Source organism: Gadus macrocephalus, chromosome 16, assembly GCF_031168955.1.
Source record: "Gadus macrocephalus chromosome 16, ASM3116895v1".
Classification (NCBI taxonomy): Eukaryota; Metazoa; Chordata; class Actinopteri; order Gadiformes; family Gadidae; genus Gadus; species Gadus macrocephalus.
Genome location: NC_082397.1, coordinates 9,853,670 through 9,879,584, shown reverse-complemented (window position 1 = coordinate 9,879,584; position 25,915 = coordinate 9,853,670). Strand labels below are relative to the sequence as shown.

Below are 25,915 nucleotides of genomic sequence, written 5' to 3'. Positions count from 1 at the left end.
TTATGGGTAAAATAGTCATTGGTAACTTGAGATGATTGAGTCGTCTACTTTGAGCTTAATTTAAGATGTCTAATGAAAATTTTAATAATTCACCATGTTTAAGAAAAGTTTCTTTATTTAGGTTGGATTATGTTGTAATCGAGGCTCAAGAAGAGTGACTTTGCTGTGACTTACAGAAAAATGCTAGTGTTAGGAATGTTAGTTCCTATCTCTGCCTTTTGTAGCTCCGTGACATCACAGTGATACACTTTGCTATTTTAAAAGGTAGAGTCAATGGCTGCTCTCCAGACCCAAAATACATTTTTGGACACAAACTTACATGTTTAAATTTATAAACTTTTATAGTGAACATCTCCTCAGTCCCAGGTGACTAAAAAAAACCATGCAAAACAAACATGCTACAAGTTCATAAGATCATGGCCTACCATACACCTATTACTAGTGAAAAATGACACAACAATGTATGACTCAATGATGAATCATATTTTTTACAGATTTGTTTGTGATCATAAATCCAACTGATTTTAAAATGAAATGATCATAGAATGCAGTTATGTAGTCTAAATAACGTGACAAACATTCACGTAATCAATCGATTATACCGAAAATTAAATGAATCTAAAGCTGGCTCTATTCTTTTGGGACACCCCGTCCCATTATAGCCTTCTTTGTGTTTCTCTCAGGTCTAAGCAGAATTATAAAACACTTTGGTCCAAATAGGGCCCCTAACAGCCCAAAACTAGAAGCTAAAATGGCAAATACCTCCACAGCATCTGCAGATTTACCAGGGGAGTTAATATAAGCGGGGATAAAGGCTATCCAAACAGCACAAAAGACTAGCATGCTGAAGGTGATAAACTTGGCCTCATTGAAGTTATCTGGTAGATTCCGTGCCAAGAATGCAAGCAAGAAGCTGAGAATAGCCAGTAAGCCAATATAGCCCAGTAATACTCCAAATCCTACTCTGGACCCCACTACACACTCAACTACTATCCTGTCATTGTGATATTGTGTGTTTCTATTCGGAGCTGGTGAGGAAGACACAAGCCAGGTTGTGCATATTGCTGCTTGGATTAAAGTCAGAAATACAACAGTCCCTCTCTGTTGAACTGCCCCAAACCACTTCAGACTATTCCCGCCAGCTGGTTTGGAGGACTTGAATACCGCCAGAACAACCATGGTCTTCACCAGGATACAAGAGACACACAGAACAAAGCTGATCCCAAAGGCTGCATGCCTCAATTGACAAGTCCAGAGCCTTGGTTGACCAATGAAAAGCAAGGCGCACAAGAAGCATAGTTTGAGTGACAGCAGAATGAGGAAGCTGAGCTCTGAGTTGTTGGCCCTAACCACTGGTGTGGTCCGATGATGTGTGAAGATTCCTAACACAATTGCACAGTTGAGTGTTCCTATCAAAGAGGCCGTTGTTAAGGATATGCCCAAGGGGTCATTGTACGAGAGGAACTCTATCATTTTTGGCACACAAACGTCACGCTGAGGGCTTGACCAGAAGTCTTCTGGACAACTCAGGCACTCTGTCGAATCTGTGAAAAATAAAGTTAAAATTGTAACTGGAGAAAGGTTTAATTTACCCATAGGATCAATTACATTATTAGATGTTACATGGTACACCAACCTGTCCTATTGTTAATTTCTCCATCTGAACAAGGGATGCAGTCGAAGCAGCAGTCAGGCTCATTCTTCCTCCTGGCCATGCGGGTGCCTGGGGGACAGCTCTCACTACACACTGATCGAGGTGGCTGAAGATTAAATATAAACGGTTACAAATAATTAATTTGGAAAGCTCTTAACTTGACTAGATCAACAGTTGTTGGATAGAAAATAGTTGGCTTGGCATACCAGACCTTTTTGGGCACAAAATTCCAGTAGATGATGTCTTCTTTGAGTGTGGTTTCTCCACCTGTGGCAGCGGTCTCCTTGACAACTCCAACATTCTGAACTACTGTGCTACCGTCTGGGAGCCAAAGCCAGTTCATTACATCATAGATAGGTAAAGCGTCCCCATTCTCATCAAATGACACTTGATCCCCAAAAGGTGTGGTAAAGTTGATCCTATCCAAGTAATAAACTAGCTAGAAATGTAGAGGAGAAAAAATAAATCATAAATTACATTGTTGAACTATGAAATATAAAGATACAAATAATAACTTTTGGACCAACGGTTGGAATTTTAAAAAGGTCAGCTCAAATATTCATTTTGTAATTTTATAATATGTCAATTGTAATTATTGTTATACATTGATTAATTTTTATTCATTTACTAGATTATTATTCAAATCATATCACTCAATAATAACATGAGTAGGAGTAAAGCATTTATCTTGAAGTTGGGGAATCTCTGTTTGTTACATAGACACAAAATTTCACCAAACCTGCCATGGCTCTATTCTCTGTAAACTGGCACAGGTTTGCCCGACAAAAGGTCCCCTTCCTGGAACACACCTCAGCATGTCATGGAGGGCATTAGCCATGGCATATACCGCCTTGTACACATTATATTCTGGCCTGAGGTTTGACACATCCAGGAACTCTGTCTCTGCAGTTGCCAGGTTCTCCTGCCCTGTGCACAGTCTCCCCCCTTCATCGATCCATTTGGGCGGTGAAGGCGGGAATCTACACTGGAACGTCTCCTCCCAAAACTGCTGCACCTAAGAAACATGTTTAGTTATTTGAGGGACTGAAGAGTGCTACTCATTGCTCAATGCTTAAATCTACTGATCTACCAGTGTATTTGGTAAAATAACTGAACATAAAAGTTAACACCATAACCGTTCATTTAAAATATAATAATCAATATGCTAAAATGAAGAACCTATGGTAAAATTCTTATGAGAAAAATCTCTTTTTTGGCTATTGTGTTTTAATCTAAATTTTTTGCATAAAATAGTACAACATATTGGGACATGATTATTTGTATTATTTGAGGAAAAAAATATATTCACAAAGTTATTGTCCTTGCTGCTGAGTGTCTTATTGTTAGGGCGTATTGTCAGTAGAAAGTCCCTCAGTCCTGGTATCTCTCCCCGGCGGATGGCAATGCCCAGAGTGCCTGCAAGAAAAGGCATGTAGCTGGGAGTCTGAGGTACAATGGATGTAGACCAGGCTTCACTGGCCATCCACTGTAGGCCTGTAACATTCTGCCTTACCACCTGCGGATTGGAATGAATAAAACATGCAAGCTTCTTAGCTTTGTGTTAACTATGCATTGTGTCAACACATATTTTATTGAGTAAATATTGCTGTTAATCCTTTTAGCTCATATTAAAATTGCATGCATTTTTGTTCATTTTATGTATACATTTAACCCATTCTTTAAATAATTACACTGCAGTTGTTTTAAGATCAACTGTTGAACATTTGGTATTTTTTTAAACTGCAATATGGCACAATACCAACTAATTAGTATTTCTTTATGACGATTATCATTGAATAGTTTCTAATTGTGGTTGGTAGAGCAAAGCAAGGTATATTTTTCTGTCCATAAATAATTGTGTCCTAACCTCTCCCATGAGGTTAAACATGTGATTCTCATGTGCAAAAACAATGACCACACGGGAAGTGGATTTCTTCATTATGTCAACGATCCTTTGAAGTTCACCGAGGTCGTTTCCCCACGGCAAAACCTCTAGATAATCCAGACAGCCTTCACCAGACTGGGCCAGCTCTGACTGGAAGGAACGGGCGGCGTTGAGACCGTAGTCATCATCACTGATCAGCAGGCCAAACCAGGTCCAGCCAAACCGCTTCAGAATCTGGAGCATAGCTCGCACCTGGTTGGGTTCAAGTAAACATTAAATATTCGGTAAGTGTGTGTCTTAATTATGGAAAGCTATGTAATATCATCTTTAATTAAATAATAATGACTAAAACATCTCTCTTTAGGTTCACCTGAAACGCATCACTTGGGATAGTTCTAAAAAAAGATGGGAATCGTTGCCTGTCACTGAGACAGGAACATGTGGCAAAGTAACTCACCTGCGAAAACATACAGAGCATACATAAGGTGTTCCCTCCACTGATAAAACAATGATATATTTATGACATTAATGCATGTCAAAAAAGTAATGTGAGATGGAGAAGGTTGAAAACTTACCATGGGCATTTTGAACAAACCAAAAACACTGGAGATGGCAATAGTATTTGTGGAGCTGGAGTCACCCACAATCCCTACCACAGGGGTTCCTCTACAGCTTGCGGCCTGGTCAAACTTCTCCTCCTTGCCACTGGCCAATGAAAAGGCAGCTCGGAAGGCAACTCCGAGTGAGGCACAGTTATCATGCAGTCTGTATCCCAGTGTCACGTTGGGCAGAAGACTGTCGCTCCTGTTGATCTCATCTACTGCAAACAGCATGGTCTGGGAATGCCTGAACCCTTGAATGTCAAAACTACCAGCAACCATTATCATAATACTCATAAAAGAATAACAATATCCGACTATTAACCATAATCTTGATCAACATTATACTGCACAGCTAATAGCATAATTATAATTATAATCATAAAAAGTCATAGCAATCTATTAATATTGTCATGACGGAAATAATTTCAACAACAGTTCAACATATACTTATTCTCACCCCTGGCAGATGGGCTGCTGTGGTTTGGAGGTGAAAAAGGATTTGGGGAAGATAGAGGTATAATGGGTTTCAAATAGACCCCCCAGCACAATGTCTCCCTGTTTATACATGCCATTAAGACTAAAAGGTTCCTGCAACTGACAAGAGGAAGAAAGAAGGGACGAGGCAGGCCATAACGATAGAGAGAGCAACATCACTAAGCATAAACATACAATGTATCTGACTAGGAAGGCCGTCATCTCGTCACTCTCCCTATGGCCTATTTCAACAAGTGCTCTGCCCAAAGCAACCTAACTTTATAGAAGCCATAAGATCCACCCCTTTGTCAACTTAATTCGTCGTTTGAGCTTTTTAACCTCCCATTGTAGATGACAAAATAGAAGAATGATATATCGATAATTTTTTTCGTGCACATTAAACGAACCGTATTCCAGGCCATTCCAATGGAGGGTTAGAAATCGTCATGTGAGTCTCCCGCAGTAGGATACAAATATCACAACATAGACCAAAATATGGCTTGTATGTGGTATTTTACAGTCAGCCATTGATTCAGTCCGAATTTTTCATATTAGGTATACTATATTATGTCCACAAGGTGGAGGTGGTATCCAAAGGAAAATAATGGTCTGGATGATCAAATCATCATTACATCTCTTGGCTTCCCTAATAATTTGCCTAATACCGACCGATCATTAACATAACTGTGAAATGCCATTAAAATACTTTATAATACGTCTTATCACAAGGGCACAACAACTATTGTTTACATTTGTGACAAAATACTCTTTGGTAAAATCAGCACAACGAATAATTTTGACATATAATTACTTTATTATGTTACTGTTTTAACTGGGGGAGAAAATAAAATGTTTCATAGAATGCAGGTAAAGTAGTCTACATTTTCCTTCAAACATTCACATAATCAATTGATTCAAAAGAAGGCTATCGTTTATAGTATTTCGGGACACCTCGTCCCATTATAGCTTTCTTAGTGTTTCTTTCAGGTCTAAGCAGGATTATAAAACACTTTGGTCCGAATAAGGCCCCTAACAGCCCAAAACTAGAAGCTAAAATGGCAAATACCTCCACAGCATCTGCAGATTTACCAGGGGAGTTGATATAAGCGGGGATAAAGGCTATCCAAACAGCACAAAAGACTAGCATGCTGAAGGTGATAAACTTGGCCTCATTGAAGTTATCTGGTAGATTTCGTGCCAAGAATGCAAGCAAGAAGCTGAGAATAGCCAGTAAGCCAATGTAGCCCAGTAATACTCCGAATCCTACTGTGGACCCCACTACACACTCAACTACTATCCTGTCATTGTGATATTGTGTGTTTTTATGAGGTGCTGGTGAGGAAGACACAAGCCAGGTTGTGCATATTGCCGCTTGAATTAATGTCAGAAATACAACAGTCCCTCTCTGTTGAACTGCCCCAAACCACTTCAGACTACTGCCACCAGCTGGTTTGGAGGCCTTAAATACCGCCAGAACAACCATGGTCTTCACCAGGATACAAGAAACACACAGCACAAAGCTGATCCCAAAGGCTGCATGCCTCAATTGACACGTCCACAGCCTTGGTTGACCAATAAAAAGCAAGGAGCACAAGAAGCATAGTTTGAGTGACAGCAGAATGAGGAAGCTGAGCTCTGAGTTGTTGGCTCTAACCACTGGTGTGGTCCGATGATGTGTGAAGATTCCTAGCACAATTGCACAGTTGAGTGTTCCTATCAAAGAGGCCGTTGTTAAGGACATGCCCAAGGGGTCATCGTAGGAGAGGAACTCTATAATTTTTGGCACACAAACGTCACGCTGAGGGCTTGACCAGAAGTCTTCTGGACAACTCAGGCATTCTGTTGAGTCTATGAAAAATACGGCATAAATGTAAACTGGAGAAAGGTTACATTTTCCCATAGGATCAATGACATTATTAGATGTTACATGGTACACCAACCTGTCATATTGCTAATTTCTCCTTCTGAACAAGGGATGCAGTCGAAGCAGCAGTCAGGCTCATTCTTCCTCCTGGCCATGCGGGTGCCTGGGGGACAGCTCTCACTACACACTGATCGAGGTGGCTGAAGATTAAATATAACATTTACAATTCATTTAGAAAGCCCTTAATTTGACTATTTCAACAGTTGTTAGATAGATAATAGTTTGCTTGGCAGACCAGACCTTTTTGGGAACGAAATTCCAGAATATGATGTCTTCTTTGAGTGTGGTTTCTCCACCTTTGGCGGCGGTCTCCTTGACAACACCAACATTCTGAACGAATGTGCTACCGTCTGGGAGCCAAAGCCAGTTCATTACATCATAGATCGGTAATGCGTCCCCATTCTCATCAAATGATACTTGATCACCAAAAGGTGTGGTAAAGTTGATCCTATCCAAGTAATAAACTAGCTGGAAATAAATCACAAATTATATTGTTAAACTATGAACTATAAAGATACAAATTATAGCTTTTGGTGCCAGTTTGGAATTGTAAAAAAGGTCAGCTCAAATGTGTGTAAAAACTATTGTTTTTAATTTATTATTACTAATAATCAGTTACTAGATTATGATTCAGATCATTGTAAACAAAAATAAGAATAAAGAATTTTTTGACGATGGGAAATCTCTGGTTACATAGTGGCACAAAATTTCACCAAACCTGCCATGGCTCTAGTCTCTGTAAACTGGCACAGGTTTGTCCGACAAAAGGTCCACTCCCTGGAACACACTTCAGCATGTCATGTAGGGCATGTGCCATGGCATATACCGCCTTGTACACATTATATTCTGGCCTGAGGTTTGAAACATCCAGGAACTCTGTCTTTACTGTTGCCAGGTTCTCCTGACCTGTGCACAGTCTCCCCCCTTCATCGGTCCATTTGGGTGGTGAAGGCGGGAATCTACACTGGAACGTCTCCTCCCAAAACTGCTGCACCTAAGAAACATGTTTAGTCATTTGAGGGACTGAAGAGTGCTACTCATTGCTCAATATTGAAACATGTTGATCTCCTAGTTTATTTGGAAAAATAACTGAACATAATGGCTGGGTTATGTACATTGTAAACAGTTTATTGGAAATATAATGACATGATAAAATGATGAACCTATGGAAACAATTTTATGGCTAACCTTGCGTTTATTGGTTTAATATTTTTTTGTTAACAATATAAAATAGCACACCAAAGAATATAACGTGATGTATTACATTATAACAACACTTTTCTTTTTTGAGTAAAATAAATATATTCACTATGTTATTGTCCTTGCTGCTGAGTGTGTCATTGTCCGGGCGTATTCTCAGTAGGAAGTCCCTAAGTCCTGGTATCTCTCCCCGGCGGATGGCAATGCCCAGAGTGCCTGCAAGGAAAGGCATGTAGCTGGGGATCTGGAGCACAGTGGTGGCAGTCCAGGCTTCACTGGCCATCCACTGGAGGCCTGTAACGTTCTGCCTTACCACCTGTGTATTGGAAGGAGTAAAAGATAAAAGCTTCTTCGCTGTGTGATAGGCCTAACTATGTATTGTGTCAACACGTATTTTGCTTAACACTCTTTTAGCTAAATTTTGTGTTTTTGTTCATTATTCATCATCAAAATGTTAACTTATTCTTTAGATAGTTACACTGCTGTGTTTTTAAGAACAACTGTTGAACATTTGTAAACTGTAATATGGGGTTATGGCACAATGCCAACTAATTTGTATTTTTTATGATGATTGTCATTGGATAGTTGCTAATTGTGGTTGGTAGAGCAAAGTAAGGTACATTTTTCTGGCAATAAAGAATTGCGTCCTAACCTCTCCCAAGAGGTTCAACATGTGATTCTCATGTGCAAAAACAATGACCACACGGGAAGTTGATTTCTTCATTATGCCAACAATCCTTTGAAGTTCACCAGGGTTGTTTCCCCACGGCAGAACCTCTAGATAAGCCAGACAGCCTTCACCAGACTGGGACAGCTCTGACTGGAAGGATCGGGCTACATTGAGACCATAGTCATCATCACTGACCAGCAGGCCAATCCAGGTCCAGCCAAACCGCTTCAGAATCTGGAGCATAGCTCGCACCTGGTTGGGTTAAAGTAATCAATAAAGATTCTACATATGCATGACAAAATAATGAGAACGCTGTGTAATATCATCATTTATTAAATTATGACAACTTAAAGCTCTCTCTCTTTTGGTTCACCTGAAACGCATCACTTGGGATAGTTCTAAAAAAAGATGGGAATCGTTGCCTGTCACTGAGGCAGGAACATGTGGCAAAGTAACTCACCTGCGAAAACATACAGGGCATACATAAGGTGTTCACTTCAACAATACAACACATTTATATTCATAACATGATCGAAAAACAAAATAGTAATGTGATTGGAGCAAAGTTTGAAAACTTACCATGGGCATTTTGAACAAACCTAAAACACTGGAAATGGCAATAGTATTAGTGGACATGGAGTCACCCACAATCCCTACCACAGGGTAGGTTCCTCTACAGCTTGCGGCCTGGTCAAACATCACCTCCTTGCCACTGGCCAATGAAAAGGCAGCTCGAAAGGCAACTCCGAGTGAGGCACAGTTATCATGGAGTCTGTATCCCAGTGTCACGTTGGGCAGAAGACTGTCGCTCCGGTTGATCTCATCTATTGCAAACAGCATGGTCTGGGAATACCTGAACCCTTGAATGTCAAAACTACCAGCAACAATAATTACAAAACACATAAAGTAATAACAATTTAAAAATAATCACAATATTGATAATAATTATGCTTCACAGCTAAAATCATAATCATAATTCTAATCATAGTCATTTTAAAATCATAGGAATTTATTCCTATTGTCATAATGACAATCATTATAACAGTTAAACATATACTTATTCTCACCCCTGGCAGATGGGCTGCTGTGGTTTGGAGGTGAAAAAGGATTTGGGGAAGATGGAGGTATAATGGGTCTCAAATAGACCCCCCAGCACAATGTCTCCCTGTTTATACATGCCATTAAGACTAAACGGTTCCTGTAACTGACAAGAGGAAGAATAAACGGACGAGACAGGACATAATGAAAGAGAGAGCAACATCACTAAGCATAAACATACAATGTATCTGACTAGCAAGGCCGTCATCTCGTCACTCTCCCTATGGCCTATTTCAACAAGTGCTCTGCCCAAAGCAACCTAAATTTATAGAAGGCACAAGATCCACCCCTTTGTCAACTTAAGTCATAGTTTGAATTTTTAAACCTCCCATTGTAGATGACAAAATAGAAGAATAATATAGTTATGTTTTTTTCATCCCCAATGATGTAACTGTATTCCAAGCCTTTCCAATGTCAACCGACTTGTTAATATTTGGCCGTAGGATTAAAATTTCACAACAACATACACCAAAATATGGTTTGCATAAGCTGTATGAGTTTGTGCAGTCAGCCATTGATTCAGTCGCAATTGTTCATGCTGGGTATACTGTATTATGTCCACAAGGTGGAGGCAGTATTCTTAATGGACAATACTGGTCTGGATGATAAACCATCATAACATCTCTTGGCTTCCCTGAAAGTTGACCTAAAACTGACCGATCTGCATCGGTCTGTACGGATCATTAACATAACAGTGAATCACAATTAAAATACTCAACAAAATGTCTTATCACAAGGACAAAATAGGAAGACCTACTGTTTACATTCGTGGCAGGCGTGTACACAAAATCTCTTTGGCAAAATTGGCACAAATTATTTTATTGATTTTGACAAATTATATTGGTAACCTTAGGAGGAAGCTGAAACTTATCATCAAGTAGTATTTCACTTTATAATATAATGTAATATGTCATGCTGTTGGATGTCTCATTTGCAGTTTAGTGCACAATCCATTAGACTAAGGCATAGTTGTAAAAGCTATAAACGGTTATGCAAGGGGCTTCAGATTATTACCCCTTTCATAGTTAATTTCAAACCAACAACAGAGAAATTCAAACAACGGCAGAATAATTTAGACTAGTCATTGGCACATCATGTCCTGACTTACATTTGTTTCATTTCCCCCCCCTTCTGATTGGTCCATGTAAGTATCAGCTGATTATAGAAGGTTCCTCAGAATTATATATGCCAGGTCTCCACCCTTTCCAAACATACGTTTCTTCCATAGTCCTCTGTTCCGACATGTAGGAACGGCAAATTAAATATTGCACTTACATTTTTTCTCATCTCAACTCATATTTATCAGTTTCAAACTTTATAAATGCTTATTTGAGGTGCTTTGGGACTTTTAATGATTTTTTTGTTTATTTTGTTAATTGCATTTACATTTTTTGGGGGGTATTTATCAGCAACTACATTGTGCCATTATGGAACCAGTTTGGCCGCTGCATCGACCGCTGATGGTTCTCCTCCGGCAAAATCTCTGGCTCCTACCAAGCCTCAACATTTTGATGATCTCTCACCTGTTTCAAACAGGTGGGTGCGAGCTGAGTTTCGGCACAAGAGCTCTGGAGGAGGTGGAACATATGATGGGTCCACAGTCTGATCTGAGGACAGAGGGAGTAAGAGATGTTGGAGAATCGCTCTTGTCTGAATGTGTGATTCTGGGAAACAGCCAGCTTCTGGCCCTTCGCTCAGAGGGCGATGTGATCATTGGTGGGTTGTTCCCTGTGCATTACCTTGTCCCCAACTCCCAGAACACCTACAATAGCAAACCCCAGAACCTACCTTGCAATGGGTAAGCAGAACAATAATGCTGAATATATGTATAGATATATTTTTTTTATAAATAATAGAACATCAATAAATACACTTACACAAATTAGGATTTCTTGGAAAGTATTTGAAAATTGTGATGTTTTAAATAATCTTTTACGAAGCATTTTCTGCACAACTTGTTTGCATTATTCAAGATTTTCTAAACATTTGGTTCTATATGTTCTACAGGTTGCAATAAGGGGTTGATTGTTGATCACTATCTTAGTGTGTTCTTTTTCATGTTGTTTTGGGTGTGCTGCTTTTTCAGTTTTGACGACAGAGCCTTCCGGTGGATGATGACTATGATCTTTGCAGTGGAGGAAATTAACCGTAACCCAGCTCTGCTCCCTGGCGTCACACTTGGCTACCACATCATGGACAGCTGTGATCACATCCACACCAGCCTCAAAGCTCTTTTGTCTTTACTCACTCACAGTACGAATGGGCAAAACACATTGGGTGAAGATAGGAAAAATGTGAATAATTTAGTAGAGAAAATGAGGAACATGAAAAAGATGTCGAGGACGATAGCTAATGGAGGTAATAAAGAATGGGAAAACCTTTACTTCCCTGATGATGACAGAATGTCTATGAGGGGAAATGTAACAATAACAAAAAGCACCACAGATTCAGGAACGTGTCTTAATGGATCTCCAATCACGGCTGTGATTGGCCTTGCCTCTTCATCCCCTACTGGTGCTATAGCACACATTCTGGGCCCCTTCAGCATCCCCCTGGTGACTATAACCTCACGCTGTGAATCCAGATACTCGACCCGCAATGACGCATATTTGAAAATAAAAAGTTCTATTTTTTCAGGTTAGTTATTTTGCCACCTGTGCCTGTCTCACAGACAAACATACCTACCCATCTTTCTTGCGCACAGTGCCCAGTGATCTGTTTCAGGTCAGGGGTCTGGTTGAGCTTGTTAAATTCTTTGGATGGAACTGGGTGGGCACTGTAGGGACCCCGGTGAGATTAATTGTAAAGATTGTTACAACTATTAACTCCAACCCAACTAACCCAACATTCAACATTCATGCTGACACTACCTGGGTGTTTCTGATTCATCAGGATGACTACAGTCGTTATGGAATCCAAGCGTTCTCTCATCAGTTTAGACAACTGGGAGGCTGCCTTGCATACCATCTTACTATCCCACAATCCCCCACCTTTGTTGAGATTGGAGCCATGGCCGACACCCTCCAGAGCTCAAAGGCTAAAGTGGTGGTGGCCTTCGCTACAGAGGGGCAACTTCTGGAGCTGTTCTCAGAGGTGAGTCATCCTGCCCATGACCCAAGTGAACACAAGAGTGTAATGATTGGAGCCCAGCAGACAAAGGATGCCATATTCTACATAATATACTACTGTGTTCCCTTTCCAACCCACCAGCTTGTGGCCAGGAATGTGACTGGAATCCAATGGGTAGCCAGTGAAGCCTGGGTTACCGCTAACATGCTAACTGCCCCCCAGTTTCACCTCCTCCTGCAAGGCACACTGGGCTTCTCCTTCCCAGGAGTTTACATACCTGGTCTGAGAGAGTTTTTGTTGAAGGTGCGGCCTAAGGCAGAGCCTGGTTTTGAGTTTCACAACATGCTATGGGAGGAAGTGTTCGACTGTAGGTTGGAGTTCACGGCAGATCCTTCCAATATAAATGCCAACGACTTTGAAAGAGTAATCGAGCAATATGATCAACATGAGTCCAAGCTGAACACACATCTTAAAACATATGAGGGGGAAAAGAGGACTTTCCTGTTTTCAGCCCAGGAAAACACTACAGGTGCACCTGAGAGGCCTGTGTGCACAGGCTCAGAGGATCTCAGCAATGTGCACAACAGTTACACAGAGCTGTCCAAAGTCAGAATATCCTATAACGTTTACAAGGCTGTGTATGCCATCGCCCATGCACTGCACAATTTACTGGAATGTGGTTCTGTTGGAGCCACCACCGCTGAAGCTGGGTGTAAGAAAAATGCATCAAAACCAATAGAGGTGCAGAAAACAGTAATATGCATGTATATACTGGCCATAAAGTCACAAATCCCTAATTAGATAGCGATTGTTAACTATATCCTGTTTTTGCGGGTAATGCAGCTATTGGGCTACCTGAAGATGGTTAATTTCACCAACCAGTTTGGTGAAAAAGTACATTTTGATGACAATGGAGAGCCTGTGCCCCTATATGACATTATCAACTGGCAAAAGGACAGCAAGGGAAAGATTAGGTAACTTAAGAATACTATGTCAAATTTAAACAAAATCCAATAATTAATAAATTGACAATAAAAAGAAAAAAAATATTATTGTTTCATTATTATTTAAGGGCTATTAAAAATGAAATATTTTGCCCATTTGCTCATATGTAAATATGTTCCCCAATAAATTAAGATTTGTTAAGGTGGGAAGCTATGATGGTTCGGTTCCAATGGATCAGCAGCTGCAGCTGAATCAGAGTAAAATTGTATGGACAGGAGGCCTATCACAGGTCGGTAATGAACCCCATCATTCCCATGAACTAAACTGTATCACTAAAAATATATATACAAAGAATAATTCCTATGTTTTATTTGTTTTTAGGTTCCCGTGTCTCTTTGCAGTGATCCCTGCCCGCCTGGAAGCAGGCAGGCTAGACGCCCAGGAGAACCTCAGTGTTGCTTTGACTGCTTACCATGTGCAGAAGGAGAGATAAGCAACCAAACTGGTACACAGATGTGCTGTTTATCAATTATTTTCATTTGTAATCTATAATTGGTCATAGACAGGCGAAGAAGATAATGTACATGCAATAATCAACATTTTAAAGCATTATAATAGTCTTCATCATCCACATTTTAATCATCAAAGGTTGAGTACCTGCCCATAACCTATGGACACTTAGGTTATAAATGTATATAAACATAAATCAAATGGTTACTTTTACTTGTTTTCCACACACAGATTCTACAGAGTGTACAAAATGTCCAGAGTACTACTGGTCTGACAAGAGGAAGGTGGAGTGTGTGGCCGGAGTGGACGACTTCCTGTCCGTGTACGACACCATGGGCATCATCCTGATCACGCTCACCCTGCTGGGGGTCGTCATGACAACCGTCATCACTACTGTCTTCCATCACTTCCGTGCCACGCCCATCGTCAGGGCTAACAACTCTGAGATCAGCTTCCTGTTGCTGGTGTCACTAAAGCTGTGTTTCCTCTGCTCCCTGGCCTTCATCGGCAAGCCGTCCACATGGACGTGTAGACTGCGCCAGGCCGCTTTCGGTGTCAGTTTTGTTTTATGTCTCTCCTGTCTGTTGGTCAAGACTATTGTGGTTCTGCTGGCCTTCCGATCCACTGGGCCAGGTTCTGGAGCTATGAAGCTCTTTGGCCCCGCCCAACAAAGGACTCTCATCCTGTGCACTACTGCACCTCAGGTAGGCGGTGGGCCGTTAAGATTTTGAACAGAGCTGGCCATTCATCTTTGTTTAAATGCCTTTGCTTGATCTCCAGGTTTGTCTCTGTGCTGGTTGGCTCTCAGCAGCACCCCCATTCCCATTCAGGAATCCAACGTACCAAGCCTCAACTGGGAAGGTAAATACTAAATGTACAATGACCATACTATAACTATAAAATAAAACACAATTGCAATGAAAAAACATTTTTAATTTGCATTGCTTGGAAAATATAAGCATGTTCAGAAAGTCTAGCGAGTCTGTTCCGGAATGATCTGATCATGGTAAAACCTGGATCGCTAACATTCTTCTGTCTTGTGACCAGATCGTGGTGGAGTGCAGGGAGCTGTGGCCCGCTGGGTTCTACCTGGTGCTGGGCTACATCGGCCTGCTGGCGTCCCTCTGCCTGCTCCTCGCCTACCTTGGCCGCAAGCTGCCCGACACCTTCAACGAGGCCAAACTCATCACCTTCAGCATGATCATCTTCTGTGCTGTGTGGCTCTCGTTCATCCCGGCTCACGTCAGCTCCCCAGGGAAATTCACTGTGGCCGTGGAGATATTTGCCATCTTGGCCTCCAGTTTTGGGTTGTTGTTATGTATATTTGTGCCTAAATGTTTTATTATTTTAGCGCAACCTGAGAAGAATATCAAGAAGCGAATGATTAAATCTCCCAGATAAAACAAACTTGTTTAATTATTCAGAAGTTAGTTTTAATTTACTGCAATATCAACTAAATAATCATGAATGATCATCGTGAGAGGGCTAGCCATATTTTTTAAGTAATCATTTTAATCCTGTCTGTATAGCAATACAGCAGTTTGTTTCTCTGAGAGCTGCTGTTGCTTAGGTTTATTTGAATCTGCACAAACTGCACAGTGAAAGTATTTCAATAATGAAAATGTTTTCTTTCACAATTCTTTGGGATATAACTTGAATCAAATGTTACATCATATCTATATCATAATGTTTAATTCTGCCGAGATTAAAGAATCCTTTCTATCAATGTGTCAGCTCAATGTGTAGCGTTCATGATAAAGTAGAATTTAGTAGAAGATGTTTCATGAGGGCGTATTAAAGCATTTGTCAGCTGAGATGCACACCTCCACTTTTGGGGAGGAACACAGACAGATAAAACTATCCACATGTTACGTAAGTGTAGCTCGTAGCTTAAAGATATACTTCTCCAACAAGCATCTTCATATTGAAAAATGTTCAGCTGCATGACGCTAATCCGGCTCAAACTGATGATATTCCACCTGCACCTGCTGCAGTCAATATTTCTAACAACGCGTCATCAGAATCAGAAGATAGCCATCATTGATATAGCTGCTGGCCCAGAACTAGCTTCTGTCAACTGTTCTGCATATTTTTCAAGAGTTGATACCAGCAGGGATAATGGCTATCCAAACAGCTCAGAAGTCCAACATGCTGAAGGTGATAAACTAGGCCTAATTGAAGTTATCTGGTAGATTCCATGCCAATAATGCAAGCAAGAAGCTAGGAATACCCTGTAAGCCAATCTAGCCAATTAATACTCAGAATACAACTCTGGAAAAATGGACCAACCTGTCATTGTGATACTGTGCCAGTTCTGCCAGAAAAACAATTTTCTTCACCAGGACACATGAGAAACACAGAACAAAGCTGATCCCAAAGGATGTTAGCCTCAACTAACAAGTCGACACAATAAGCACAATAAGCATAGTTTAAGTGCAGCAGAATAAGCAGAATGAGGAAGCAAAGCTCTGAGTTGTTTGCACTAACCACTGGCGTACGGTGATCTGTAAATATTCCCAACACAATTGGGTAGATGAGTGTCTACTAACCAGGGGCGTTGCGAGGTGGAGCGATTTTTTTTTTGTTTGTTTTTTTGGGGGGGGCTTTTGGGGGCCCTAGTAGTGGCCCGGGGCCCCAAGCAATTGCCTGGTATGCCTAATGGGACGCGGCGCCTCTGCTACTAACGAGGCCAATGTTAAGGATATACCAAAGGGTCATTGTACGAGAGGAACTCTGAAGATTTTGGCATTTTAAAATGTGAATGATTCAAATCAAGTGGTAGCATTTGGGATTTCTCCTGTGTGCAGAATCTGACGTAATGCTAAAAGAGGGCAGCACCCATCTCATCATTTATATAGCCTAGATGTAACACCTAGTGAGCACTTACATTTTAAGGATGGGTGGCTTGGTTGCAGTTTTTCTGACACAAAGCTTGACCTTTTTTTTTTTTTTTTTATGTTTTGTGATTTCTATGTATAAATCTGTGGGAGGTCTAATAATGAGAACAGAGGCTTCATCTAATGCAGAGAATGCCACCAATTCTGTTGATTGTTGGCTTCGGGGTACTCCTCAGCTACCTGCATTTACACAGAAAGGGGATTACATAATTGGGGGTGTATTCCAAATGCATTACTACATGAAAACAGTGAAGAAAAACTACCCCAGCCCTCCAGAGCCTCTCAAATGCACAGGAAGGTGAGTTAGTCGGAGAAGAAAATAAAGGGGGTTGATCTATATTTCAACTTTGAAAGCAAATTAAATATACCGTCATGAAAGTATATATATTTTTTTTATATTTTTGTTTACAGCATGGAAACCCGGGAACTGCGCTTCTCTCGTGCAATGGCCTTTGCCATCAACGAGATCAACAACAGCTCAGATCTTCTGCCGGGGGTCGCGCTTGGTTATAAAATCCATGATTCTTGTGCCTCAACCCCCATGGCCGTGCAGGTGGCGTTTCAGTTTACAAATGCCCCACCTTTGTATAAAAGCAGTAAAGTGTGTTCGCAATCAGGAAGGGTGTTGGCAGTTATTGGTGATTCTGGATCAACGTCATCCATCAGCATATCTCGAATCCTTGGGCCCTTTGACATTCCACAAGTATTTAATTTATTCTGCAGAACTCTGCCATTATTGGGCTTCTATTTTGTAAAAATGCATCGTAATGTTTAATTTTTTCCTAAGGTTAGTCCCTTCGCTACCTGTGCGTGTTTGTCTGACAAGACGCAATACCCAACCTTTTTTAGAACCATCCCCAGTGACCATTTCCAGGCAGAGGCTCTTGCCAAACTCGTGAAACGTTTTGGGTGGACTTGGATTGGCACTGTTCAGTCTAACTCAGACTATGGCAACAATGGGATGGCCTCCTTTTTACAAGCAGCGCAGAAGGAGGGTATATGTGTGGAATACTCTGAATCGTTTAATAGAAATGATCTGCAAAGCAAGATTCAACAGGTGGCTGAAGTGATTCGCAGGTTCATACATGAATTATTCTGATTATGTCCAGTTTATAAAATACAATGTCAATATTAAAACCAAGATAACTTGTAGGCATATAATGTTTATAAAACCTTAGTATCAACCAAGCAATATAATATATCATATATAAATATATAGTTATATTTATAAATCTCTACAGATCTACAGCCATGGTTGTCGTGGCATTTACAGCTCCAGAAGACTTGCGGGTTCTGCTGGAAGAGCTGACGGTACATCCCTCTCCTCCTCGCCAATGGATCGGCAGTGAAGCCTGGGTAACCCATTCGGAGGTTCAGAGATTTCACCTGCTTGCAGGAGCGATTGGATTTGCTATTCCGAAATCTAACATACCAGGTTTTAGAGAATTCCTTCTAGATCTTTCACCTGCTAAGGTGGCTGCTTCACACGTGCTCACGGAGTTCTGGGAGGGTGCATTCAACTGTCTGCTAGAAAAACGTGAGAAATCTTGGAAATAGTGTTGGATTACTGTTATGCCAATTTCATAATAATAATGAATAATAATTATAATTACACATCTTATTAATTATTCATTATTATAACAAATGTGTACTTCTTCAATGAAAAAATAAGAAATTACATAATTAGCGAACCAATTACTTATTTAATATAATTACACTTTTTTTTGCTATTTTGGTGTTTTCGTTATCAAAACATCTGCTCCTGATTCTCTCTTTACAGGAGCTGGCTCAGTGGACAAAGTTTGTGATGGAACTGAAGATATACAGAAGCTCCAAAATCCATACACTGACACCTCTCAGCTCAGAATCACAAACATGGTGTACAAAGCTGTATACGCAATAGCACACGCTATACACTACTTGGTGTGTAAGAAGATAAACTCCAAAATACATTGTGATCAATTCATGAAAATTGAGCCAATTCAGGTGAATTACAATTAAGCTTTTTATTGAAGCAAATCCTTGAAAATGGTAAAGTTCAATGTGCTGCCTTTTTGTGTACAATATACTTCTATCTTCATTATCTAATTGTTCTGTTTTCACTCATTTTTCACCTGTACAGGTCCTTGATCAGTTGAAAAGGGTGAATTTCTCTCGTAATGGTTACCACGTCTCATTTGATGGCAATGGTGACCCTGTGGCCTTCTATGAGCTGATTAACTGGCAGATAAATGAGAACGGTGGTCTGGAGTTTGTAACCGTGGGACATTATGATGAGTCCCTTTCTCCTGGCCAGAAGTTCAATATCAAAAGTGAAATCAGTTGGGCAGATGGTGGCATACAGGCAGGGAGAACAACACATTATTTGATTCCTTCAACACAACTGCTTCCAAACTGCATGTAAAGCTGTTTGTCTACGTGTGAATCAGGTGCCTGTGTCCGTATGCAGTGACAGCTGTCCACCGGGAACACGCAAGGTTCTCCAGAAGGGGAAGCCGGTTTGCTGCTATGACTGTGTACCATGTGCTGAAGGAGAGATAAGCAATTCTACTGGTACAACCAATGTTAACATTCCTAAAAAACAAAATGTTATAATAATAGTAAAAACTGATTATATATCTTTTCCCAGATTCATCTGACTGTTCCCCATGTCCCAATGAGTTCTGGCCCAATGCAGAGAAGAACTTCTGTCGTCCCAAGCTTGTTGAGTTCCTTTCCTTTCACGAGATCCTTGGAATTATTTTGTCAGCATTCTCTATAGCAGGAGCCTGTTTGACCATCATTACAGCCATAGTGTTGTTCAAGCACAGATTTACCCCCGTTGTTAAAGCTAACAACTCTGAGCTGAGCTTCCTGCTGCTATTCTCCTTGACTCTGTGTTTCCTGTGTTCTCTGACCTTCATCGGCCGTCCCTCAGACTGGTCCTGTATGCTTCGCCACACAGCTTTTGGGATCACCTTCGTCCTCTGTATCTCTTGTGTTCTGGGGAAAACGATCGTGGTGTTGATGGCATTTAAAGCTACAATCCCAGGTAGCAATGTAGCAAAATGGTTTGGCTTAACACAGCAGAGAATGACTGTAGTATCTTTTACATTTGTTCAAGTTCTGATATGCATTGTTTGGCTTGTTCTGAAGCCTCCTTACTCTAATAGAAATCTTACCGTCTACAAGGAGATAATAATTCTAGAATGTGCATTAGGCTCAGCATTAGGTTTCTGGGCTGTGCTTGGGTACATTGGGCTCCTTGCCGTATTTTGTTTTGTATTAGCTGTTTTAGCCCGAAAACTACCTGACAATTTTAATGAAGCTAAGCTAATCACATTTAGTATGCTTATATTCTGTGCTGTTTGGATAACTTTTATCCCAGCTTATATCAGTTCCCCTGGGAAGTTCACTGTAGCTGTGGAGGTGTTTGCCATTTTGGCCTCTAGTTTTGGATTGATTATCTGTATATTCTTTCCAAAATGTTTTATTATTTTGTTTAGGCCTGAGAAAAACACCAAGAAACATTTAATGGGTAAAAAATAGAAAGTATTATTCTTAAGCGTAGATAAGTCAACGTGAACTTCAGAATCATACATATTATATGTTTAGTGTAGTTCTTTGTTTAATTGCCATGTAAATGACTGAACTACTCTACTTAATAATAATTGTATACATTTACATTTCAATTAATCATTTTCATTATAATCTTTATTTTGATTTAAGTCCATAAATAATGCTATATTTGAGTCGGCCATGGCATTTTTGTTAATTTGATGTGATCATTTGTACACTATTACGAGCATGTGTATTTTCATGCTTAATATAAAATTCATCCTTTACAACTGTATTTGTGTTTTTTTCATTTATGCACCAAATATAAACACCTGATTGGCAATACATTGTTAACACCTATTGATTAAAATGGCATTTCCTTAATAAGATATTGCTTCTAGGACAGACGAGGCTTTCAATTGCAAAGAAGCACTTTCCATGTTCGGAACACCGGAGACCGAACATGGACTTGGACTCAAGGCATAGTGACTCAATTACAACACTGGGTGGAGGTAATATACCTGAAGTACAATACCGTGGCATGATGTACTTCATAATGTCACATATTAAATATAGGCAGACTTGAAGCCACATCCTCCTGAGACCAAGCTCATCACTGAGCTACATGGATATAGCCATTAGCAAGGGCAGGTCAGAATTTATTTTGAGAAGGAGCAGAATTCCAAATATGATGGATTTATTGAACTTTATAGGTACGGTAAAATGGTATTGGTACTCATTGAAAACATGCTTATCGGAAGGAAATTATCAATATAATAACTAACCATATTTCTAAAAATACAGTTTCAAAATCCACCTTCAAAACAGACTTTTGAAAAATGATGTGCGTACCCCTTTAAGGACCAGCCTGTGTTGGAACGACATCGCTGCTGTCTTTGGCCTTTGACCATACAGTATAGTCCCACAGTGTAATGGTACATGAGTGCCAAGTCTGCAGCTTTTACCACCTCAACCGTTTGGTTGAGTTGTGGCGATTGCATTTCATCTAAATGGTCTGACTAAATGGGTTGCACCTTGAAAGTTGTTCATCGTGAGGAATGGTGCATGCATGGATACAAAGTTTCATGCACATTGTATTTTCCATGTGGAAATAGCAGCCTGTTGAGAATGTTGAACTTCAAAGGCTTGTTATACCACCACGGCACCACCTATGGATCATTCTGTTTTTGAATGATTCAAATCTAGTGGTAGCAGTTGGGATTACTCCTGTGTGCAGAATCTGACGTAATGCAAAAAGAGGGCAGCACCTATCTGATCATTTATATATTCTAATTGTAACACCTAGTGAGCACTAGCATCCTCATTTTAAGGATGGGTGGCTTGGTTGCAGTTTTTCTTACAACAAGCTTGACCTTGTTTTGTTTTTTGCTATGTTTTGTGCTTTCTATATATAAATCTGCGGGTGGTCTAATAATGAGTACAGAGGCTACTGCTAATACAGACAATGCCACTGATTCTGTTGATTGTTGGCTTCGGGGTATCCCTCAGCAAGCTGCATTTACACAGAGAGGGGATTACATTATTGGGGGCATATTCCAAATACATTACTACATGAAAACAGTGAAGAAAAACTACCCCAGCCCTCCAGAGCCTCTCAAATGCACAGGAAGGTGAGTTAGTCAAAGAAGAAAATAAAGGGGTTTGGTGTTTTTTTTTAAATTTTGAAACCAAATTAAATATACCCTGATGAAAGTATTTCTTTTGTATCTTGAAAATGTTCTATTTGTTTACAGCATGGACTACCGGGAATTGCGCTTCTCTCGTGCAATGGCCTTTGCCATCGACGAGATCAACAACAGCACAGATCTTCTGCCGGGGGTCGCGCTTGGTTATAAAATCCATGATTCTTGTGCCTCAACCCCCATGGCCGTGCAGATGGCTTTCCAGTTTACAAATGCCCCACCTTTGTATAATAACAGTAAAGTGTGTTCGCAATCAGGAAGGGTGTTGGCTGTTATTGGTGATTCTGGATCAACGCAAACCATCAGCATATCACGAATCATCGGACCCTTTGACATTCCACAAGTATTTAATTTATTATGCAGAACTCATGCCATTTCTGTGCCCCTCTTTTGTAAAAGTGCATCGTAATGTTATTTTTTTTCCAAAGGTTAGTTACTTCGCTACCTGTGCATGTTTGTCTGACAAGACACAATACCCAACCTTTTTTCGAACCGTCCCCAGTGACCAGTTTCAGGCAGAGGCTCTTGCCAAACTTGTGAAACATTTTGGTTGGACTTGGATCGGTGCTGTCCGGTCTAGAACAGACTATGGCAACAATGGTATGGCGTCCTTTTTACGAGCAGCGCACAAAGAGGGTATATGTGTGGAATACTCTGAAACAATCAATAGATATGATCCACAGAGCAAGATTCAACAGGTGGCTGAAGTGATTCGCAGGTTCATACATTAATTATTCTGATTATGTCCAGTTTATAAAATACAATGTCAATGTACAAACCAAGATGGCTTAATGGCATATAATGTTTAAAAAACCTTAGCATCAACCATTCAACATAATTTATGTTTAGAAATCTCTACAGGTCGACAGCCAAGGTTGTCGTAGCATTTGCAGGTTCTGGTGACATGTGGGTTCTGCTTGAGGAGCTGACTTTACATCCTTCTCTTCCTCGCCAATGGATTGGCAGTGAGGCCTGGGTATCCCATTTGGAGGTTCAGAGATTTAACATTTGTGCAGGAGCGATTGGATTTGCTATTCCGCAATCTAACATACCAGGTTTTAGGGAATTCCTTCTAGATCTTTCTCCTGCTAAGGTGGCTGCTTCAAACGTGCTTTCTGAGTTCTGGGAGGGTGCATTCAACTGTCTGCTAGAAAAAAGTGAGAAATCTTTGAAATAGTATTGACTTACTTTAATGGTGCTGACATCATAATACTTACAATAATGAATGATTATTATTATAATTATTCATTTGTATCAACTATTATTCCTTATTATAACAAATGGGTAATTCCTAAACAAATTATGACAACAGAATCTTCTTTTGAGAAGTAATTACATTATTAGCTTAACCAGATAACAAAATACTTATTTCATATTATTATACTTTTTTAGATGTTTTTGTGTTTTCATTAATCATCAAAACATTTACTCCTGTTTCTCTTTTTGAAGGCGCTGGTTCAGTGGACAGGGTGTGTGATGGAACTGAAGATATACAGAAGCTCAAAAACCCATTCACTGACACCTCTCAGCTCAGAATCACAAACATGGTGTACAAAGCTGTTTACGCAATAGCACACGCTATACACTACTTGGTGTGTAAGAAGATAAACTCCAAAATACAATGTGATCAATTCATGAAAATTGAGCCAATTCAGGTGAGTAACAATTGTGCTTTTTATTGAAGCAATTCCTTGAAAAAGGTAAAGTTCAAAGTGCCGCCTTTTTATGTACAACATACTCCTATCTTAATTATCTAATTGTTCTGTTTTCACAAAATTTTCACCTGTACAGGTCCTTGATCAGTTGAAAAGGGTGAATTTCTCTCGTAATGGTTACCACGTCTCATTTGATGGCAATGGTGACCCTGTGGCCTTCTATGAGCTGATTAACTGGCAGATAAATGAGAACGGTGGTCTGGAGTTTGTAACCGTGGGACATTATGATGAGTCCCTTTCTCCTGGCCAGAAGTTCAATATCAAAAGTGAAATCAGTTGGGCAGATGGTGGCATACAGGCAGGGAGGACTACATATTCTTTGATTCCTTCAACACAACTGCTTCCAAACTGCATGTAAAGCTGTTTGTCTATGTGTGAATCAGGTGCCAGTGTCCGTATGCAGTGACAGCTGTCCACCGGGAACACGCAAGGTTCTCCAGAAGGGGAAGCCGGTTTGCTGCTATGACTGTGTACCATGTGCTGAAGGAGAGATAAGCAATTCTACTGGTACAACCAATGTTAACATTCCTAAAAAACAAAATGTTATAATAATAGTAAAAACTGATTATATATCTTTCCCCAGATTCATCTGACTGTTCCCCATGTCCCAATGAGTTCTGGCCCAATGCAGAGAAGAACTTCTGTCGTCCCAAGCTTGTTGAGTTCCTTTCCTTTCACGAGATCCTTGGAATTATTTTGTCAGCATTCTCTATAGCAGGAGCCTGTTTGACCATCATTACAGCCATAGTGTTGTTCAAGCACAGATTTACCCCTGTAGTTAAAGCTAACAACTCCGAGCTGAGCTTCCTGCTGCTATTCTCCTTGACTCTGTGTTTCCTGTGTTCTCTGACCTTCATCGGCCGTCCCTCAGACTGGTCCTGTATGCTTCGCCACACAGCTTTTGGGATCACCTTCGTCCTCTGTATCTCTTGTGTTCTGGGGAAAACGATCGTGGTGTTGATGGCATTTAAAGCTACAATCCCAGGTAGCAATGTAGCAAAATGGTTTGGCTTAACACAGCAGAGAATGACTGTAGTGTCTTTTACATTTGTTCAAGTTCTGATATGCATTGTTTGGCTTGTTCTGAAGCCTCCTTACTCTAATAGAAATCTGACCATCTACAAGGAGATAATAATTCTAGAATGTGCATTAGGCTCAGCATTAGGTTTCTGGGCTGTGCTTGGGTACATTGGGCTCCTTGCCGTATTTTGTTTTGTATTAGCTGTTTTAGCCCGAAAACTACCTGACAATTTTAATGAAGCTAAGCTAATCACATTTAGTATGCTTATATTCTGTGCTGTTTGGATAACTTTTATCCCAGCTTATATCAGTTCCCCTGGGAAGTTCACTGTAGCTGTGGAGGTTTTTGCCATTTTGGCCTCGAGTTTTGGATTGATTATCTGTATATTCTTTCCAAAATGTTTTATTATTTTGTTTAGGCCTGAGAAAAACACCAAGAAACATTTAATGGGTAAAAAATAGAAAGTATTATTCTTAAGTGTAGATAAGTCAACGTAAACTTCAGAATCATTCATATTGTATGTTTAGTGTAGTTCTTTGTTTAATTGCCATGTAAATGACTGAACTACTGTACTTAATAATAATGTTATACATTTACATTTCAATTAATCATTTTCATTATAAGCCTTATTATGATTTAAGTCCATAAATAATGCTATATTTGAGTCGGCCATGGCAGTTTTGTTAATTTGATCTGGTCATTTGTACACTATTACGAGCATGTGTATTTTCTTGCATAATATAAAATTCATCCTTTACAACTGTATTTGTGTTTTTTTCATTTATACACCAAATATAAACACCTGATTGGCAATACATTGTTAACACCTATTGATAGGCATGGCAATTCCTTTATAAGATATTGCTTCTAGGACAGACGAGGCTTTCAATTGCAAAGAAGCACTTCCCCTATTCATTATATACCCGTATATGTATGCATATACCAGTGTCTTTTCTTGTAGAATGAGTCCTGAACACATTTTCACCCACTCTCCAGAATCTCTTCAATTCA

The 25,915-nt window shown here is 40.1% G+C and overlaps 5 protein-coding genes across 5 annotated transcripts; 3 read left to right on the top strand and 2 right to left on the bottom strand.

The window, feature by feature from the left end:
• Nucleotides 1–102: 102 nt before the first annotated feature.
• Nucleotides 103–4,882, bottom strand: LOC132474427 (extracellular calcium-sensing receptor-like). The gene is made up of 9 exons (XM_060075131.1): nt 4,599–4,882; nt 4,115–4,406; nt 3,910–3,996; nt 3,522–3,791; nt 2,964–3,170; nt 2,394–2,669; nt 1,866–2,093; nt 1,637–1,760; nt 103–1,544 (listed from the first exon to the last, which is right to left on the bottom strand). The coding sequence occupies exons 1-9, from the start codon at nt 4,835–4,837 to the stop codon at nt 631–633; spliced, it is 2,637 nt and encodes an 878-aa protein (XP_059931114.1). The 5' UTR covers nt 4,838–4,882; the 3' UTR covers nt 103–630.
• A 382-nt stretch (nt 4,883–5,264) lies between these two features.
• On the bottom strand, nt 5,265–10,362 carry LOC132474426 (extracellular calcium-sensing receptor-like). The gene is made up of 9 exons (XM_060075130.1): nt 9,477–10,362; nt 8,989–9,283; nt 8,783–8,869; nt 8,392–8,661; nt 7,849–8,055; nt 7,258–7,533; nt 6,780–7,007; nt 6,556–6,679; nt 5,265–6,463 (listed from the first exon to the last, which is right to left on the bottom strand). The coding sequence occupies exons 1-9, from the start codon at nt 9,713–9,715 to the stop codon at nt 5,541–5,543; spliced, it is 2,649 nt and encodes an 882-aa protein (XP_059931113.1). The 5' UTR covers nt 9,716–10,362; the 3' UTR covers nt 5,265–5,540.
• A 109-nt stretch (nt 10,363–10,471) lies between these two features.
• LOC132474428 (extracellular calcium-sensing receptor-like) lies at nt 10,472–15,933 on the top strand. The gene is made up of 9 exons (XM_060075132.1): nt 10,472–11,305; nt 11,594–12,062; nt 12,145–13,317; nt 13,420–13,550; nt 13,714–13,810; nt 13,903–14,026; nt 14,263–14,735; nt 14,812–14,892; nt 15,079–15,933. The coding sequence occupies exons 1-9, from the start codon at nt 10,935–10,937 to the stop codon at nt 15,430–15,432; spliced, it is 3,273 nt and encodes a 1,090-aa protein (XP_059931115.1). The 5' UTR covers nt 10,472–10,934; the 3' UTR covers nt 15,433–15,933.
• Nucleotides 15,934–17,340: 1,407 nt separating this feature from the next.
• On the top strand, nt 17,341–20,456 carry LOC132475143 (extracellular calcium-sensing receptor-like). The gene is given in 5 exon segments (XM_060076140.1): nt 17,341–17,434; nt 18,202–18,284; nt 19,051–19,272; nt 19,358–19,536; nt 19,538–20,456. Coding segments are annotated over 5 exon segments (1,497 nt in total).
• A 1,282-nt stretch (nt 20,457–21,738) lies between these two features.
• Nucleotides 21,739–25,386, top strand: LOC132474972 (extracellular calcium-sensing receptor-like). Its single transcript, XM_060075912.1, has 7 exons — nt 21,739–22,511; nt 22,597–22,886; nt 23,030–23,325; nt 23,618–23,823; nt 23,960–24,181; nt 24,267–24,390; nt 24,467–25,386. Exons 1-7 carry the CDS (start codon nt 22,173–22,175, stop codon nt 25,363–25,365), a joined length of 2,376 nt encoding a protein of 791 aa, XP_059931895.1. The 5' UTR covers nt 21,739–22,172; the 3' UTR covers nt 25,366–25,386.
• The last annotated feature ends 529 nt before the right edge of the window (nt 25,387–25,915 follow it).